Raw genomic sequence first — 20863 nt, forward strand, 5'->3', positions numbered from 1 at the left:
GAGGTCGGCTTTGCGCATGTGCCGCTCAGAAGTGACGAACGCGGAAGTGCAGGGAGAGATCAAAACAAAACATCGGTCACTAATTAGAAGCACAAAACGAGGATTTGTAAAGAAGAATGTCGGAGGATTTCGATATAAGCCAAGAGCAGACTGGTTTTCCTTTGCTAAAGTAAGGAAACTTTGCTTCCTTTAATCCTGTAAACAAACGTTGGTTTTCACGAGACTCACCGGCGCATGCGCAACGCCAACCTTATACGTCATCCTCCCGGAGCTGCTTCCATGTACAACTGTTGGTGCAAGCTACATTAAAGTGATTTACATTTTGAATATGGATATTTTTCTTACAAAAATGCATCGATTCGCTACAGGAGGCCTTTGTTCACCCCCAGGAGCCGTGTGAGAGACTTTTTTTTTTTATGGATGGGCGCTTTTTATTTCACTTCTTTTGGACTGAAGCACTGCAACACCCGCTGAGTGCCAGTAAACAGCTTGAAAGATCAAATACAATTTTTACTATAACTCCGACTGGATTCGTCTGAAAGAAGAAAGTCATATACACCTAGGATGACTTGAGGGTGAGTAATTTATGGGCTAATTTTCATTTTTGGGTGAGCTAACCCTTTAAGTAGTCTTAAAAGCTCAAAGTTTGAAGTGTCTCAGATAGATTTCTGTGTGCTTGCTAGGGTATTCTCTGTGGCTGCTAGAACGTTGCTAGGTAGTCAACGGTGAAAATCAGTGGGATTCAAAATAACTTTGGACCCCATTGTATTTCATTGAATGGATTTTTAAAAAATCTTTTCCACTTTTCTGTTGCACAGAAACCAACATGGGAGTAAGGAAATGTTTTTTTTTTGTTTGTTTTTTTGGGTTGACTATTCCTTTAATACTTTGTTGAACTATTTAAATATTTTAAACCAGTGATTTCAGAGTCAATTTTCATTTCAAGTTTCTCGAAAAGTCGAGAAAGATATATCAATCTTGGGTGGAACTGTCAACTGTCACGCATTCCTACTGTACATTCACCAGGTAAGAATATTTTCCCATATGTGAGGCTGCTGACTAATCCTTTGTTTTAATCTACAGGGTCGACATGTCAAAACAGGACAGCTGGCAGCAATCAAAGTCATGGATGTCACAGAGGTAAAAAAGCACACTATATTTTGAAATTTCATTATATTGCCCTATGTTACTGATTTTTGCCACTCTGAAAGTGGTTGGTATCAGAGTCTGGATGTACGAAACTGGGTCTAGATTAACACGAAGACAGGCTCTACTGAACTGAAAGATACAGGAATAGATCCACTGGGAACCATGCAGTCTGTAGCCAAAATTGCACAAGATAACCTCTGTCTAATCCTGGTCCTGGCACCCCTACTCTCCATATTTCATATGTCTCTCTGTAACACACCTCATTCAAATTATCAGCCTGTTAGAGGAGAGATCCATTAACTGAGTTGCGTTTCAATTGACGGGGCACCTATGCAGTGTTCAGTGCTCCCTATTCCCTAAGCATGTTTACTTCACTTGACAAAATGTTCATTTGGTACAGCCAGCAGTGTCATCACTTCAGTAGTGCATTTTGGAATAGTGTTAAATTTGTCAGCCATTTTTAATGTAGTCTTAAGCCCCGTTCACACCAAGAACGATAACGATAAAGATATAGTTCTAAAAATCTTTCTCAATATTAAAGAATAGCATAGTTCACACCACAACTATAACGATAACAATACAGAGGAACGATATCGTTGTGATCACTTTCAAAACTATTTTTTTCCAGCTGATGAACGATAAAACACTGACAGCCAATCAGAATCCATCCTGCTGTAACGAGCTCAAGAATTTAAAGCGGCAGATGCATGTGCGCTTAGAATAAACAGACGATATCGTTCGCTGGTGTGGATGCTAATATCGTTATCTTTATAGTTATCGTTCTTATATAGTTCTAAAAATCTTTCTCAATATTAAAGAATAGCATAGTTCACACCACAACTATAACGATAACAATACAGAGGAACGATATCGTTGTGATCACTTTCAAAACTATTTTTTTCCAGCTGATGAACGATAAAACACTGACAGCCAATCAGAATCCATCCTGCTGTAACAAGCTCAAGAATTGAAAGCGGCAGACGCATGTGCGCTTAGAATAAACAGACGATATCGTTTGCTGGTGTGGACGCTAATATCATTATCTTTATAGTTATCTTTATAGTTATCGTTCTTGGTGTGAACGGGGCTTGTGTCTTAGTCTTTTAAATTAGTCTTAGTCTTGGTGTCATGCACTTTTTAGGTATTATCATATTTAGTCAAACTTTTCCTGATTGTGTTTAGTCAAGTTTTAATCGACTAAATGTGTGAGCATTTTAGTCTAGTTTTAGTCATTGAAACTTTTTGTCACATTTTCTTCATGCTGTATAATAGTTAAACTGATAAAATAATAATAATAATAATAATACATTTTGCTCAAAATTATAATCGAAAAGACTTGTCTTTTTTGAGAAATTAATTTTTACATTGCAGGTATTGCACTTTCACCAATAAGCACAAATCAATAGAATGTGGACTCATACTCATAGTTTATTTTATGTCATCTAGTGTTCTGATTTATTATATACTATTTAATTTATAAATTAATATCAAAGACTTAGATATGCACTCTCTCTGTCTACATTATGAAAACTGGCAAAAACAAAAACAATTTTAACAGTAAAATTCCTAATAGTAATTCCAATAATTCCAAATTGCAATAATGTTTCTGAGTAAGTGCATTTATTCAGCATCTATAACCGCAAACAAAATAGTCGAGATCTCATGACAGAGCACAGACTGGCTGAATGACACTTTCACAGGTGGTCACTGGTGGGGCACGTGACACAGCCTTCAATAAGGACATTTTTGAGGGGCTCTGCAGTGCACACCGTTTGACCTACAGTCATCAAAATTCATACACATAAAGGTCTCATCACAGGGCTGTACAGTGCATGTTCAGTGCAGACATATATGTCGCACGTGCTACGGAAAAACTGGTCTGTGCGATGAATAAATTTACCACTGTAGCACGCGTGCGATACAGTTTTGCATGTTCATAACACAGCCACTTAATAGTGTGAAGTGATTTCGTTGTGCTTGTTTGTGTGTGTGAGATTGATTATACTTGATAGTTAGGTTGTGCGATATGACCATTTTTGATCGTGGACGATTAAAATGTCTCCACGATCAGCTTTGAAGAAATATCGCTGTATCGTGCTACAGCGCACATTCTATCAGCTGCAGTTCTGGCGCCTCCCTCCGTCTCAATATAATGTACAACGCCACATGCATTCACATCAGTGTTAGCTCAGCGGTAGAGTTACTCTCACGGGACACTGCACTTATGCGCAATCACAAAACTACATTATTTCCATCTGCTTTAAAGCAATACCGGTTAAACATTGAATTCACGTGCTGTTCTGCATGCGCTTTTTATGAGCACGCACTCATGAAGCGCGCTCACACTGCGAGCCTGTAAAAAAGCGCCTGATTATTGGACTAAGTTGTCTTTCGCGTCTGATTGATTTTGCGTCTAATACTGTCAAAAACACACAAGGTTTACATATAAACACAGTTGGTTATGTGTAAAATGAAAGTAAACAGTTGAGAGAGAAACGCGTGCAGCTCTTAAAGGGACAATAACTACTAAACATGCTGCCGACTCATTAATGGGATAGTTCACCCAAAAAAATTAAATTTCTGTCATTATTTACTCACATTTTGTCCCAAACCTGTATTAATTTCTTTCTTGTGCTGAACACAAAAGAAGATATTTTGAAGAATGTGAGTAACCAAACAGTAGCTGGTCCACACTGACTTTTACAGTAGGAAAAAAATACCATGGAAGTCACTGTGGACCAGCAACTGCTTGGTTACCCACATTCTTCAAAAATAACTTTTATGTTCAACAGACGAAAAAAACGAATTCAGGTTTAAAACAACTTGAGTAAATGATGGTATAAAAATGAAACACTATTGAAAGACAGATGACAGAATTTTCATTTTTGGTGAACTATTCTTTTAATGTTAATAAAACAACAAAACAGAAAAAAAATCACTCACTGCTCTTGACTGATGAACTTATCAGTAAGTTGCTTAAAAAAAGTATAATTGATGTATATAGTGTATACAGTGTTTTATTTTAATATTTGTTAATTCAATTTCTTGAATGTTACTGCTAAATACTGTACCTGAAAAATAAAGCACTGTTTATTTAAGTGATGGAACTCCATTACTTGTGTTTGTTTTCAGACATGATAACAGACGTTTTATACTTGTGCTACAACTTTTTGGCCTGTGCTACAAAACTTTCAACCTCTGTAGCACCAGTGCTATGTGAAAAAAAAGTTAACGTATAGCCCTGCATCAGGCTGAACAACTTTCGTGGTGACGGTCACCCCTCTGCCCACCAGGAAGTCGGCTATTCAGGGTTTTGTGAAAAGTGCATACTGTGGAATTAGCAATACTCCTCCTAGGATTTTCATCTGTTGGCCACCAAACTCTGTCAACATAATCTCAAGACATTGGGGATGCAAAATTGTCAAGGGATTTTTGATATCTCGGACAGTTTGGCCATGGCGATGCGACGAAATTATGGCAAGAAATGAGAAACAGGAAGTGTCTAATAACTTTTGCACACATTGTCTGATTTTGATAAAAATTCAGCAGTTTGTTCGTTGTGAGGCTGATCACATAGATGTGAATATTAGGAGTCAAAGTTATAGCGCCACCAACTGGCAGCAGGAAGTGTCATTTTCAAAATGCTTTGAAATCAGCCTCTTATTTTTACTCTATTTTCTTCAAACTTCATCAGAATAATGTCAAAACACGGCTGAGAAGGGATTCTTGATAGCTTAATTACTGTTGCCATGGCAACGTGTCAAACTTGAATATTTTATCAGGTGTTTTTAAGGCACTTACCATGCTCAGAATTTCATGAAACTCGACACACACATCATTATTAATGATAGTTAGACACTGGCAAAAGCTCATAAATGGGCGTGAAGGAGGTGTACTATAGCGCTACCTTTTGACTAAAGTGGTGGGGTTAATTTTTCCTACTGCACCAAACTCGGTACATATATCTTCTCATCAAGCCGGACGACTTTCTAATTTGCAGTCATTAGATACGACCAACAGGAAGCCAGCTATTTTGGTTTGAATGTGGATTTTTGGAAAAATCAGGCTGTGAATTAAAGCTGCAAGCAGCGTTGAAAGGGCCCTCGCACCCGGGCTCACCACCACCCGTTGGCCTTAGGAAAACAGTGAACGTTGGGCAATATGCATTTAAAGTGGTAAATATAGGAGGAATATGTCAAAGTCATTTATATGTGCCAAACTTCCTATAACTATAACTGAATATTGGCATGTAGATGTCTTCAGGCCAGGACTTATCTCGAACATCTTAAGTTTGGTGCAGACTGAACATGGTATGTTTGAGTTAGTGTAAAGTATGAGATATCCTGTTGCCAACAGGTGACGCTATGATTATAACTGAATATTGGCCTTTAGATGTGTTCAGGCCAAGGACTCTTATCAAACAAGAAATTCGGGGCAGACTGGACATTGCATATTTTAGTTAGTGTAAAGCATGACATTTCCTGTTGCCAACAGGTGGCGCTATAAATTATAACTAAATATTGGGTTACACTTTATTTCGATAGTCCACTTTAGACATTCTACTAACTATAAGTAACTTTGTAACTACATGTCAACTAATTCTCATTAATCTGCATCTACATGTCTACTAACTCTCAGAGTAGACTGTTAGGGTAGGTTTAGGGTTAGTAGAATAAGTTGACAAAGAAAGTGTTAGAAGATATTAAGCAGACAGTCTACTAATACTCTACTAACTGCTAGTTGACATGTAGTTGCAAAGTTACTTACTGTTAATAGAATGTCTAAAGTGGACTATCGAAATAAAGTGTTACCAAATATTGGCATGTAGATGTTTTCAGGCCAGGACTCTTACCAAACATGTGAAGTTTGGGGCAGAACGGACATTGCATGTTGAGGTTAGTGTAAAACAAGTCATTTCCTTTTACCAACAGGTGGTGATATGATTATAACTGAATAATGACCTGTAGATATTTTCAGGCCAGGACTCTTATCAAACGTGTGAAGTTTTGGGGCAGATCGAAGATTGTGTGGCTGAGTTACAACAATTTCCTGTTTCATGGCATTAGTGGCATGCTTTAGCACTTAGTAAGTGTTGCTAGCATGTTTCTAGCGTGTTTAGCACACAATGGCATATTTTACAGTGTTGTTAATAGTGCATCACAGTGTTAAACATGTCACTTCCTGTTGCCAGTAGTTGGTGCTATGACTACAACTGAATATGAGCATGTAGATGTCTTCATGCCAGGACTCTGAGTCTGATCAAACATGTGAAGTTTGGAGCAGATTGGACATTATATGCATGAGTTACAGCAACTTCCTGTTTCATGGCATTAATAACATGCTTTAGCACCTAGTAAGTGTTGCTAGCACGTTTGAGCATGTTTTTAGCATGTTTAGCACTCAATGGCTTATTTTAGTGTGTTGCTAATAGTGCATCACAGTGTTAAACATGTCACTTCCTATTGACAGCAGGTGGCGCTATGACTATAACTGAATATTGGCATGTAGATGTCTTCAGGCCAGGACTCTGATTAAACATGTGAAGTTTGGGGCAGATTGGACTAGTGTTGTCACGGTACCAAAATTTCAGTGTTCGGTACCAATACCAGTGAAAATCCACGGTTCTCGGTACCAATTTCGGTACCAAAGCAAAACACAAAAACATGCCATTTTAAAATTTGGACTACTTTAATTTAATCTAAACTGTGTACATAAAAACCTAGAGCTGTTTAGCCAAGAATAACAACTAAGTTAGCTAAAAAATTTAAAAAAAGCCCAGAACTTCTGACTGATGACACAAACAATGTCTATTTGTGGTGGCATATATATGCAAATTCATTCTCTGCCAGCAGGAGGTATTTGTAAAGTGGGAGGGATAGAGGTTTCCCCAGTAACGGCTGCAATCAAATAAGCGCTCCACTCACAAACGCTGCTCCGGCATTACAGGCAAGATGAAATGAAAATGACATCATAATTTTCTGAAGACAGTAGGTTTCCTTCAGAAATACAGTGATATAAAAACACCCGCACCGGGTTTTGACTTTGACACGTGCAGTGCTCATGTTTATTCAACGAAGTCAAAGCCTTTTGGAAAATCTATTTGTGGCGGTCAGTTTTGATACAGCCACAAATAAATCAATGTATGGGAAACACTGATCTAAATATAAAAAATTAAAATGAAACTTACCTGCTTGAACTCTTTCATTTGATCTGGGTGTCTTTAAATTGTTTTGTTAGTTTGGTGTGTTTCCTCGTTTTGATGTCGCCACATCTCAGTGCTTTTATGAAGAGAGTGCATCTGCGCACCTTTCGGATAGCGCATCAAGAACCGGGTTGACCGGGTACTCGGTACCGCCGCTACTTAAAAAAACCTGGTACCGTAACATTTTAATTTTTTTAGTACTGACTTGGTACCGAAGTACCGGGTCTTTTGACAACACTAGATTGGACATTGCATGCCTGAGTTACAGCAACATCCTGTTCCATTGTATTAATAGCATGCTTTAGCAAATTAGCTATGTGTTAGCATGTTTTAACATGTTTCTAGCATGTTGCTAGCCTATTTAACAATTGATGACACTTTTTTATATGTTGCTAGGAGTCCATAACAGTGTTAAACATGTCACTTCTTGTTGCCAGCAGGTGGCGCGCTGACTATAACTGAATATAGTTATGTAAGTGTGTTCAGGGCAGGACTCTTATCAAACGTGTGAAGTTTGGGGTAGATCGGACATTGCATGCCTGAGTTACAGCAACTTCCTCTTTCATTGCATTAATAGCATGCCTTAGGACTTAGCTAAGTGTTTTTGCAAAAAATTTTCTAGCATGTTGCTAGCCTGTTTAGCACTTGCTGGCACATTTTAATATGCTGTTAGGAGTCCATAACAGTGTTAAACATGTCACTTCCTGTTGCTAGTAGGGGTGGGAATCACCAGAAGCCTCACGATACGATATTATCACGATACTTGTGTCACGATACAATATTATTGCGATTTTAAATATATTGCGGTATTCTGCGATATATTGTAATTATTAACTTTTTCCAACTTCAAATTATGTCCCCAAAGGAAAACTTTGGCAACATCTGTTTTAACTAAAAAGAAACCTTTCTCAGTTTGTTTATCTCACTTCAGTTTTATTGTTGCAGTGCAAAATGGGATTAGTGCGCGCTCTCTCTCTCTCCCTCTCTCCCTCCCTACCATTAAGTAACGTGTGCATTGTTTTACTTCTTTTTGACATATCCGACCGAACTACAAACTTTCCAGTGATGTCTGTGAGAAAGGGATATTCACTCGACAAGCTCGCGCAACTGCGCCGCCGCGCGCTCAATCCACTCTGGTTTACCAGCTGGTGCAAATCAGCTATACAGGCATTAATACTGAATGTTTTATATTCATTGCATACATATACTTCGTAGACATCTTTAATCTCTAATAACTCCATTCTGCTGACTGTTGTTGGGGTTTCTTTGTCTGAATATGGCACTTAACACATGCTGTGTGTTATCGGCGTTTGGTATTGGGGCATTTTAACGAGTAGGAGTACGAGTACAGGAGCTCAGTATTGGGCCTGAGTTTATATATAAACATCCCTAGTTTAAAGAGAATAAAAATAAATATAAAAAAGAGATTGGTCCTGTCTGTTGTTTACTAATTCCAGTGATGACGTTCTACTATGTTGTCCGTTGACGTTGTACGTAATCATGTCACTAGAATGCGAGTGATCACTGTCACAACGTGCAGTGAGTCAGAACTTACCAGTGCCCGAATTCGTGTACACGATCTACTGATTCACAAGCTCGGGAGCTAAGGAGCTGATTGAGACGCACCCATAGTCTATTAATAAAGATGCCGCCATCTGTATCGATTTTTTCCCCCACCCCTAGTTGCTAGCATGTGGCGCTATGACTATAACTAAATATGGGCATGAATATGTGTTCAGGACAGGACTCTTATCAAGTGTGTAAGTTTGGGGCAGATCGGGCATTGTTTGCCTAAGTTACAGCAACTTCCTGTTTCATGGCGAAACATCAAAATTTGTCATGCCGCCAGGGACACGCCCTTCGGCGAAAACTCAAGATCTTCGCAATTTAGCATCGCAAAGGCCTTATAATTACACAAACCAAATTTGAAGATGATCAAATTAAAACTGTAGGAGGAGTTTGTTTAAAGTACGAGACCTGAAAATGGCAAAAACTGCACAAAAATCGCAGAGAAAATTCAAAATGGCTGACTTCCTGTTGCGTTTAGGACTTCGCTCCAAGATACTTTTTTGTACAGTCGTGGCCAAAAGTTTTGCCAGTGACATAAATTTTGTTTAGCAAAGTTTGCTGCTTCAGTATTTGTAGATTATTTTTCCACGTTTCTGTGGTATACTGAAAAATAATGATAAGCATATCATAAGTTTTAAAGACTTTTATTGGCAAAAAAACATAATGAGTCAATATTTACAGTGTTGACCCTTGTTCTTCATAACCTCTGCAATTCGCTCTGGCATGCTGGATATTAGCTTCTGGGCCAAATCCTGACTGATGGCGATCTATTCTTGCCTTATTAGTTCTTGGAGTTGATCACAATTTGTGGGCTTCTGTTTGTCCACTCTCCTTTTGAGGACTGACTACAGGTTCTCTATGGGATTGAGATCCGAGGAGTTGCCTGGCCACGGATCCAAAATTTCAATGTAATGATCTTCGAGCCACTTAATGGCTGCACGTGTTTCTTTGGAGGTAACCATTGCTAACAAGAACACAATGATTGGAAGCACTTCCCTCCATCAGTCTGCTTTTACAATCTAATTAGTGTGAGTGATTTCACCTGACTAGTACTCATTCACACTTTCACATATGCTGCTGATATGATTAGTCAATTAATGTTAGCTAGTCATTTTGTGTCAGAATAAAAAAAGTGAGAATTTTTTTTTTGTTGAGAAGTTCATTTTTTTGACAAATAAAGCTTTTAGCAATTATTTAAAATGCATCTGATCACTCTACACAATAATCTAGAAACAATGTGAATGAACACCACAACAGCTTAAGCAGCAAACTTTGCAAAACACAATTTATGTCTCTACCAAAACTTTTGGCCACGACTGTAGGTAATGGGACATTACATGTATGTACCGAATTACGTACACGTACGTCAAACGTAGCCAGAGGCGCACTTTGTTGAAGTTTTATAGGTAGCGCTATCGAGCCATTTTGCCCCACCCAATTTTAAAACCCATATCAGATGTACATTTTCGCCAGTTCTGATGCATGTGCAAAGTTTTATGAGTTTTCGAGCATGTTTAGGCCCTCAAAAAATGCGATTCATTTCGGAAAAGAATAATAAATATAGCTGCAAGCAGCGATGGCGGGCCCAAGCCATCAGTGCAAATGCCACCCCGGTGGCATCAGGAAAATGGTGCCCAGTGAGCACATGCATTTACAGTAACCCTCTGGCAGTCTGGATTTAAGGGTTACAGCAATGAAAGGGTTAATACAAACCATCAAGACTGAAACACAGACACAGAACAATATATAAAACTTTAGTAACACTTTACAATAAGTTTTCAGTTATTAACATTAACTATATTAACATGAACAATAATTATATAGCATTTATTAATGTTTGTTAATATTAAGTTCAAAACTAAAACATTATTAAATTGTAAAGTTTTATCTGTTAACGTTAATTAATGCACTGTGAATTAAACATTTTTATTAAGTAACATCAACAAACATTAATAAATGCTGTAAAAATATATTGTTCATTGTTAGTTCATGTTGGTTAAAGCATTTACTAATGTTAACAAATTAGATATTATTGTAAAGTGTTACCAAAATTATTTATAAGCATTTTTTTATGATTTTATTGATATATAAGCATTTGTGAAATATTTTTGCCTGCATTACAGCTTAGTGTTCATCTGTTAGCTGAACTGTTTGACAGTTGTTTCCTACGAATTATTTGTTCCCCCCAGTGAGATCATCAGATGTCTGATAGTTTTTTTATTTTCTGTTTTGTAAATTCAGGAAACTAACCATATTTCCTCAGAATGACTTGTTCTCTGTATGTAAAAATTTTTAAAGTGTTTGGAAGCTGCACTTTAAATCTTTATCTTTTTTTACTGTCACTTTAATAAATCACCATGGCAATTTAGCATCTTTAGTATATTGGCATCATGTAGACAAAGTTTGGTGTGAATTGCTTGTTTCTCCTGGACGGAGTATGCAAAATTCCACTGCCTGATTTTTCCAAAAATCCACATTCAAATCAAAATAGCCGACTTCCTGTTGGTCGTAGCTAATGATTGTTACAGTCCCAAGTTTGGTGACTGTAGTTAAAACTAACCCCCTAAGCTATAGAGTGCCTCCTCCATGCCCTTTTATGAGCTTTTGCCAGTGTCTATCTATCAATAATACTAATATGTGTGTTGAGTTTCATGAAATTCTAAGCATGTTTTCTGCCTCAAAATCACCGGAAAAGAATATTCAAGTTTGATATGTTGCCATGGCATTTTTATATATCAATGGAAATTTTATATATCAATAATCCCTTCACAGTTTTACATCGGCCGTGTTTTGACATTATTCTGATGAAGTTTGAAGCAAATCGAGTAAAAATAAGATGCTGAATTCAAAGCATTTTGAATATCACACACTTCCTGCTGCCAATTGGTGGCGCTATAACTTTGACTCCTAATAGTCACATCTATGCGATCGGCATCATACAACGAACAAACCACTGAAGTTTGATCAAAATCAGATAATGTATGTGGTTGTTATTAGACACTTTCTGTTTCTTATTTCTCACCATAACTTCATCGCCTCGCCATGGGCAAACCGTTCGAGATATCAAAAATCCTTTCGCAATTTAGCATCCCCAATGTCTTGAGATCATGTTCACTGAGTTTAGTGGCAATTGGGTAAAAAACCTATGACGAGTATATCAAATTCCACAGCATGCGCTTTTTACACAGACCTGAATAGCCAACTTCCTGTTGGGCGGAGCCTATGACATGCAGTGCGAAAGTTGCTCGGCTCAATGAGATCTATGTGTACCGAGTTTCATATGAATACCCGCAAGTATGTGTGAGATATACATCAAGATTTCTGACTGTGTTCCAGGGGGTGCCGTAGAGCCCCTGTGCCATGCCCGGGTCCTAGCCTCCGCGGCGTCCTAATGGCCCCAGATTCCAATGTGTGTGCCAATTTTCAAGGGTTTTTGAGTACGTTAAGGCCCCCAAAAATCCCCGGAAGGTTGAAAAAAAAAAATCTTTAGGGGATCAATAGGGCCCTGCGCCTTAGTGGCTTGGGCCCTAATAATAATAAACGGAGCAATTCCAACAGGGTCCTCGCACCTCGGCCCTCGGGCCCTAATAAGAAACGGAGCAATTCCAATAGGGTCCTCGCACTAGTGCTCGGGCCCTAATAAACGGAGCAATTCCAAATTAATGCATACTCCTCCTAGGAGAATCGTGCAATTCAAACCAAACTTTGTCAACATGATGCCAAGGCCCTGAAGATGCTAAATTGCAAACGGATTTTGGATATCTTGAACAGTGTTGTCATGGCGATTTATTAAAAATAACAGTAAAAAAGATAACAGTAATTTTCTTATATCTTTAAAGTCCATTATCCAAACTCTTCAAAATAAATTTCATATGGAGAACAAGTCATTCTGAGGAAACATGCTTAGTTTCATAAATTTTAAATGCTCAGGGGCCAACAGAAAATTAAAAACTATCAGACATTTCAGCTGACAGATGAAGGCTGTAATACTATGGTTGTCCACTAGATGGAGGGATTAGGATTAGAAATCTTTTAAGCCTAATCTTTTTCAGCTCAGTCTCCATCTATTAGAATGACAAATAAATGCATAGAATCAGTTGATATGTACTGTACTGTCACTATACCTTTTCATAATTATTATAGAAATCCTTATAGAGCATTAAAATCATTAAAAAAAAAATCTTATAGATCATTAACAGTTTTATATATCCTGCCCTCTCTCACTAATATGATAATAAATCTTATAAGCCTGATCCTTTACTGCTCAGTTCAATTAGTTAGATTGACAAACAAATACATGTTAAAATGAACTCTACTGGTAATATGGTTTTATATAATTATTTCACAAATGCTTATGGATAATTAAACGTTTTGGTAACACTTTACAATAAGGTATCATTTGTTAACATTAAAGGATTAGTTCACTTCCAGAATAATAATAATTTCCTGATAATTTACTCACCCCCATGTCATCCAAGATGCTCGTGTCTTTCTTTCTTCAGTCAAAAAGAAGTTAAGGTTTTTGAGAAAAACATTCCAGGACTTTTCTCCATATAATAGACTTCAACCAAGAGAGTGTCAACAAACGCCATCCCCCAAAATGTTAAGAATACCTTACCAAAAAGGCAGTCCTTTGTTAGGGAAGGGGAGAAAAAGCAGGCTAAGTGCCTGTCCCCTGACGCAGGCCAGCTGAATATAGCCAGGGACTGGGAAATGCGAGTCGACTTAATCCACAGACTCACTTTCCCATTTGAAATTGCAGTCACCAAACTGCGCCCAGACCTGGTTCTCTGGCCCAATTCCAGTAGGATTGTCATAATAGTCGAACTGACAGTCCCTTGGGAAGAGGCCATTAACGAGGCCTTTGAAAGGAAGAAGCTGCGATATGCCAACTTGGCAGCTGAGGCAGAGGAGCGGGGCTGGACAGTGAAAGTATACCCGGTGGAAGTGGGCTGCAGGGGCTTTGTGGCTAGTTCCACTATAAGGCTGCTGAAGGAGTCAGGCATCAGAGGACAGGTCCAGCGGAGGATAGTCAAGGAACTGGCCACTGTCGCTGAAAGAAGCAGCCACTGGCTGTGGCTGAAGTGAATGGGCACAGTGTGGGCTGCCAAATGACCATGTAACAAGGTAACACACACCCAGGACTGATCAGCCTGGCGTGGGCCTGCCTCGGCTGAGGGTGTCTTGTGATAAAGGGCCGAAACACCTAATGAGGCTGGGGTACACAACTGATGATGTGTTGCATTGGTGGAAACACCATACAAAGGTCATTGGCAACATCACCTCAACAAAAGGCATCTTTCACCCAGGCTACAACATGAAAGATAAGTACACATGTACAGCATAACATCATCAAAACGTCAAGGAGTCTCACCCGATGACAGCAGTGAAGATTGTACCATCTTTTATTGTACTGAAGACTGTACCATCAAATTGCAGTTTCAGTGCAGCTTCAATGGGCTTTACACGATCCCAGCCAAGGAATTAAGGGTCTTATCTAGCGAAACGATGTCATTTTCTAAAAAAAAAAAAAAACCTTTTATATACTTTTTTACCATAAATGCTCATCTTGAATGATTAATTATCAATTGTCAAATTAACATTAAATTCAGATTGTGTAGTAAGCTAGCAAATGTTATCTTGTTACACTATCATTGACCCAAAAGTGCTTTGAGGTGATGTCAGTTTTAAATTTACAAGTAATCAGCACCTTACATTATTATGGCTTAACTGTTACATGTTAAGTACCCATGTTAGTTGCTGTACCCATGTTAGGGTCCAAAGCTCAGTGTGGGAAGTGGTAATAAAAGGTAATTTATTATTTTAATGTATTTTTTTATTATGTCTCATTTCGATGTGCTGTTCTTTGTCATATCAGACACAAAAATAGCGGCAAGCATAGCGGAAGTGATGTCTTCGGTACCCCTGAATTGTACGAATAAAAAAAAAGTGTTTGCCTCCTTTGACTGCATGTCTGAAAAGAATTAGCAGCAGCTTGAATCTCTTTGGTGTTTTATGGTTCATCAAATTTTGTATGTCTTTCTGTTGATGTGTTTGGTTTAGGACGAGGAAGAGGAGATTAAACTTGAGATTAACATGCTGAAGAAATACTCCCACCACAGAAACATTGCCACATACTATGGTGCTTTTATCAAGAAGAGTCCTCCTGGACATGATGACCAGCTATGGGTGGGTATCTGAACATCTATCATGTTTTTCACTCCCTCACTGTCTAATTAAATAAAGTGCATTTCAGTGATGTACTGTAGCATTAAAAAATATCAACTAGATAAAAAAAAAAGTTTGTCAAGACAGAAAAGCCTGACCAGAAAGTTTGAAGCAGTTTTAAAAGCTTGAAGATTGAAGGGTTTAAGGACATGCATTCTTTCAGACAGATAGGTGTGTGGTTGCTAGGAGTTTGCTACAGTTTATAGGATGATATCGAAAGACTATTTGCCAGTCTGGGTCAAAAGAGCCCACACCCATGATTCACCAATGTTTTTATGTTGGGAGATGGCAGGCTCATTTTCCGATACGGATGCTAAATTTGAATAGAAGCAGCAGCAGCATGTGAGATAATAATAAGTTTAAATGCAACAAAAGTATTTTAACTTTTTAAGGCCTATTTTATGTTGTTGTTTTGCCCCCTTTTTCTGTCCATTTCTTTGTCTATGCAGTTGGTCATGGAGTTTTGTGGTGCTGGCTCTATAACAGACCTTGTTAAGAACACCAAAGGCAACAGTTTGAAAGAAGACTGGATTGCATACATCTCCAGAGAGATTCTGAGAGTGAGTGACAGCAAAAGCTCTCCATTTACACTCTTTCTGAGGACTTTCTATTTTCATAGAAATATCTCCAGTCTTCCGTTTCTGTTCACTGAATTCTTTTATTCAAAGTTTGTTCTCAAGGGTGGAAATCTGTTATTTCCATAACTTTTACATCTCAAGTTTAATGTAGGGTTATTTTTTATTTTCAGGGTCTGGCCCATTTGCATGCCCACCATGTCATCCATCGTGACATCAAGGGTCAGAATGTGCTGTTAACCGAGAATGCAGAGGTGAAACTGGGTGAGTCACATTCTTTTATTTTCCTAAAATAAATAAATGAAATACTTTTTACTTGCATCACTTTTACTTTACATCAAAAACTGACATCATTTTAGAAATTGTATTTCAAAAAATCTGAAAATTTGATTTCTCAATTAATGACCCCTTTTACCTCAGATGAGCAACATCCAACAGATTTGGGTCTAATTAGAGCCTTTATTTTTAAAGGTTTGCAAGCACAGCTACAGATGTCAGTCTTTAGTTTTCTTGTATGTAATTAAAAAATTGCTAATAGCTATAATATTATTACTTGCCATTTAATTTCTGTTTTAATCACATCATTGTGTCCTATTTTACAGTTGACTTTGGTGTGAGCGCTCAGTTGGACAGGACAGTTGGCAGGAGAAACACTTTCATTGGCACTCCTTATTGGATGGCGCCAGAGGTCATTGCCTGTGATGAGAACCCAGAAGCGACATATGACTATAGAGTAAGAGCCTGTCTTTGATCATCTTACACTGTTGCAATATAGTCCTTCTTAATATACTCCTAAATGTTTTGCTCTAAGAGTATTTGTGACCCTGGACCACAAAACCAGTCTTAACCTCCTGAGACCCTGCATCCTCATATGAGGACATTGTATTTTAGTGAATTTCTCTGAGACTATACATGCCACAGTTTTAAGTCTGGATGTCCTGTACAGAGCACATGTTTTTGCCTATGCATGAGCATTCATGTCTTTTTATTTTTTTTAAGAAATTTGAGTCCCGATGTCCTCTACCAAGGATGTAGCATAACTTATGAATTAAATATTATTATTATTATTATTTATTTATTTTTTTTACATTTTTTTTAATGCGCTACATGAAAAAATACTAATTTTTTCCTAAAATGTTTTGCCGGGTCTTAAGAGGTTAAGTCGCTGGGATATATTTGTAGCAATAGCCAAAAATAGATTGTATGGGTCAAAATTATTGATTTTTCTTTTATGCCAAAAATCATTAGGATATTAAGATCATGTTCCATGAAGATATTTTGTAAATTTCCTACTGTAAATATATTAAAACTTAATTTTTGATTAGTAATATGCAATGCTAAGAACTTCATTTGGACAACTTTAAAGGTGATTTTCTCAGTATTTAGATTTTTTTGCACCCTCAGATTCCAGATATTCAAATAGTTGTATCTCGGCCAAATATTGTCCTATCCTAACAAACCATACATCAATGGAAAGCTTATTTATTCAGCTTTCAGGTGATGTATAAATCTCAATTTCGAAAAATTGACCCTTATGACTGGTTTTGTGGTCCACGGTCACATTTCACAAAGCATTTTAGTGCTAAAACCAGCTCTTAAATCTGTGATCAGTTAGGGGTACTCAAGAGTACTCCTAAATCACTAAAGACCAAATCCTAAAATGGCCTGTTGCTGGCAATCAGCCTAATTTAGAAATGATAATTTCCCTTTAATTTAACTATGTCCTTTTTTTCATGTATAAGTTGGGCAAGAAGTTACAGCTGTTCTTGCGTCTAGTTTGGTTTGCTTTTACTATTGCAAAACATCTTACTATCAGCCATGATTGTACTAGTCTGTTAATTAAAAGGCTGCTTATATGCATAGGCACTAATTGTTTACAAGATGCAGAAATTGAGAGGCTGACAATTAGCTGAACATATACTTGTTTAATTAGTGACTAAAGTGTGATTCGTTTGACTAGTGTGATCGCTCTGTACCATGCCCGAATGCCATTCACTGAACCGTGCCCTGGCCCGTTTGAACAGGTGTGCTCGGGCGTGGTATGCATATATTGTGATTGCTAACTGTTCCGGAGCACGGAACAGCTACTATTTTTGTGTGTGCTACTGTCATCATTACGACAACAAACTTCTGCTATTACTACTCGGATAGTACACTTTTAAATTAATTTGAGTACATTTAGGTTTATAATGGGTCTGATTCTCAACTTACTGATGAACAGTAATTGTTGTTTGCGAGTAAAGGTCCGCCGGTTACACTATATATTTTTTTTCCATTGACTTCCATTCATATGCATGAGAACAAGAAAGAGCAGAAACAAAAGCTCATCATGTGAAGTTTTTTCACATTTCCAGAGTTCCAAAGTTCAAATTTGGTGTGACCAACAGAAGATCTATACGTCACAGCATGACCTTGTAGCTAAATTAAAAGAACATAAATTTAAAACTGCAGCACTGCAAGAAAGTGGAGCAGATTGTTTTTACGTCTTGGATTTATTATTATTTGTTATGTTGTTATGTGGTGCCAGCAGCTATCAATCTGCAGCTCTCACCTGGTTGCCCACTGAAGCTAAGCAGGGATGAGCCTGGTCAGTACCTGGATGGGAGACCTCTTGGGAAAATGAGGTTGCTGCTGGAAGAGGTGCTAGTGAGGACAGTAGGGGGTGCTCACCCTGTGGTCTGTGTTGGTCCTAGTGCCCCAGTATAGTGACGGGGACGCTATACTGTCAAAAAGCACCGTCCTTCAGATGAGACTATTAATCCGAGGTCCTGACTCTCTGTGGTCATAAAAAATCCCAGGATGTCTTTCGAAAAGAGTATGAGGAGATCCTCCCTCACAATGTAAAGCACTTTGAGTTATATAAATTAACAAATTATAATTATTATTATTATTATTATTATTATGTGTTGAATTTAAGTTTTTAAAAAGACGCTGCAGAGTGTGATGTCATATCACAACTGTTGCTGCATCCAAAGAAGTTTTGCATGCTCAAAATGTGAAAGCTGCCAATTCCTCCATCAGCGTCATTTGCCTCTGTAATAATGTTCTGATACTTGCAACACAATTAAATGAAAATCGCTACCAGGCAACCGTGCTAAGTATAAATATGCCCGTAAGCCTTGTTCAGACTGGCAGTCCAAATCCGATTTTTGTGCATATCCAAATGGAATCCGATCATATTTAGCTAGTGTGAAAGCCAGTTTTTACAAATACGTTTCAAGCTACATTCATATGTGGTTTGAATTCCTACTCAAATCATGTTTCTGTAATCAAATGAAAATTGAACTCTTACTTAAATTTATTTTTCCAAACAAAGTGCTGCACAACAGAGGTTTACTGTTCAAATCAAAACATGGAGGAAAAATTTATTGTTTCTTAAAAAAAATAATTTTAATAATTAATTATCACTTTGAGAAGTACATTCTACTGTACAATAGTAGTAATATAGAGTGTGTGCATGTGATATATGATGATAGTTTTTCTCAAATTAAATGGTGAAATCCTGGTGAAGTGACTTAGAGCAGATCTGGAGATGATGTTCATGTCCTCATATAGTGAGGCAGCAGACGTGGAAAACACCACGAGCGCCACGCGTGCTTCACTATGTGTGTAGTAGATAAAACCGTGACATTCATTCACTCAGAGCTCAGACGCACAGACCATGCAAACTGCATATTTAAATAGTCTTTTGCACTTTAATATTCATAATATTTCTATGTATAAACCCTAGTGTGCTGCTGCAATATTGAGACCCTTCTTTCTCTCTCTCTCTCCCTTTTTCTCTTTCTCCAGAGTGACCTGTGGTCATGTGGTATCACTGCTATAGAAATGGGTGAAGGAGCTCCTCGTAAGTATCCACACGTTTCCTGGTCTAGTCTGTCCTCTCAGTCATTGACTTAGTCGTTGAATTCCAATACAAATGACTAATTACTCACTAAGACATCAGTTGACTAATAGTATAAGTGGTATTACATATAGTATAATGTTGTAATTTAAAGGTCACATATTTTACACCTTTCTGGAGTTTTATTTTAGGTTTTGATGTCCTTAAGAATATATATTTGCGGTATAAGTACCAAAAACCAGGCCCGTAACCAGCTATGAGGCCACCGAGGTCCGGACCTCGGTAAATTTTTTATGTTCAAAAATAAAATGTGCTCTTTGAATGACTAATTTGCTGTTAAACTCCTCATATGAATGCATGCATGACATGTATAATTCAGTTTAGACAGTTTGCAAGAATGTTTAGTGTCCCTGTTATGAAAATGATCGCTGCGAGACGCTGGCGGAGTGAACGAGGCTTGAGTGAGTTGTTAGTGAGGGTGCGGGCACAGCCTCTGTGTTGCCAGATCCAGCTATTATAAGCGTTTTTGGACTTGTCTTTTCCACTTAATTTAACACTAAAAAGTTAATAAAGTAGGAGTTGCCGTTTAGAGTCAGCGATATCTTAATCTTATCTTATTTGCAAAAGATTGGAAATAATTTCGGTTTATTTTTATTTTTTTTTATTTTTTTGTTTGTTTTAGTATCAATAGCTGGCAACACTGCATCGCCGGCACTTAAACTGAAAGCAATCAAAAAAGCCCATGGACAGGTTCGGTAAGGGGAACGCAAAAATTATCATGATATTATCTGTCATAAATGTTATCTACGCTGTCAAAAACAGTAGCATTTAACATTAGTACACACAAATCTGTAGAACAAGTAGGTTACAGTATGAAATGAAATACGCAAAAACTAGCCATTAAGTATAGATAAATTTTCACAAATCATGCTATAAACTTTCATAAGAACACTAGACAAAGTTATTGTAGTTATGTATTGTTGCAATTAACAACTGATAAAATTATCCACCCTTAAATATAGTAAAGTATTAACAAATTTTGATGCAATAAATAGGGTATGATTTAAAAATAATCATCCCTCCAAAACAGAGAAAACATCTTTCACAAACATCTACATGTCTGTCTCCTTTAAAGTGTTTATAGTGTATATAATGAGTTGTATTTGTAGGGGTTATTATAACACAGTTCTTTAACACCAATTCTTTAAAGGAGTCATATGATGTTGCTAAAAATAACATTATTTTGTGTATTTGGTGTAATGAAATGTGTTTATGCGGTTTAAGGTTCAAAAAACA

The 20863-nt window shown here is 37.5% G+C and overlaps 1 protein-coding gene across 5 annotated transcripts in view; it reads left to right on the top strand.

Annotated features, from left to right (window-relative positions):
- LOC107754571 (mitogen-activated protein kinase kinase kinase kinase 4) overlaps positions 1 to 20863 on the top strand; it is a 91932-nt gene that overhangs the window by 26302 nt on the left and 44767 nt on the right. For all 5 annotated transcript variants that reach the window (XM_016571064.1, XM_016571062.1, XM_016571063.1 and 2 more), the window contains exons 3-8: positions 1084 to 1140; positions 14984 to 15109; positions 15598 to 15708; positions 15897 to 15987; positions 16326 to 16456; positions 19516 to 19570. In XM_016571064.1, the coding sequence (XP_016426550.1) occupies positions 1084 to 1140; positions 14984 to 15109; positions 15598 to 15708; positions 15897 to 15987; positions 16326 to 16456; positions 19516 to 19570 (571 nt within the window). The remainder of the gene's footprint in view (positions 1 to 1083; positions 1141 to 14983; positions 15110 to 15597; positions 15709 to 15896; positions 15988 to 16325; positions 16457 to 19515; positions 19571 to 20863) is intronic.

The sequence above is a fragment of the Sinocyclocheilus rhinocerous genome, unplaced genomic scaffold (assembly GCF_001515625.1).
Source record: "Sinocyclocheilus rhinocerous isolate Xijiao unplaced genomic scaffold, SAMN03320098_v1.1 scaffold2517, whole genome shotgun sequence".
NCBI classification, from domain to species: domain Eukaryota; kingdom Metazoa; phylum Chordata; class Actinopteri; order Cypriniformes; family Cyprinidae; genus Sinocyclocheilus; species Sinocyclocheilus rhinocerous.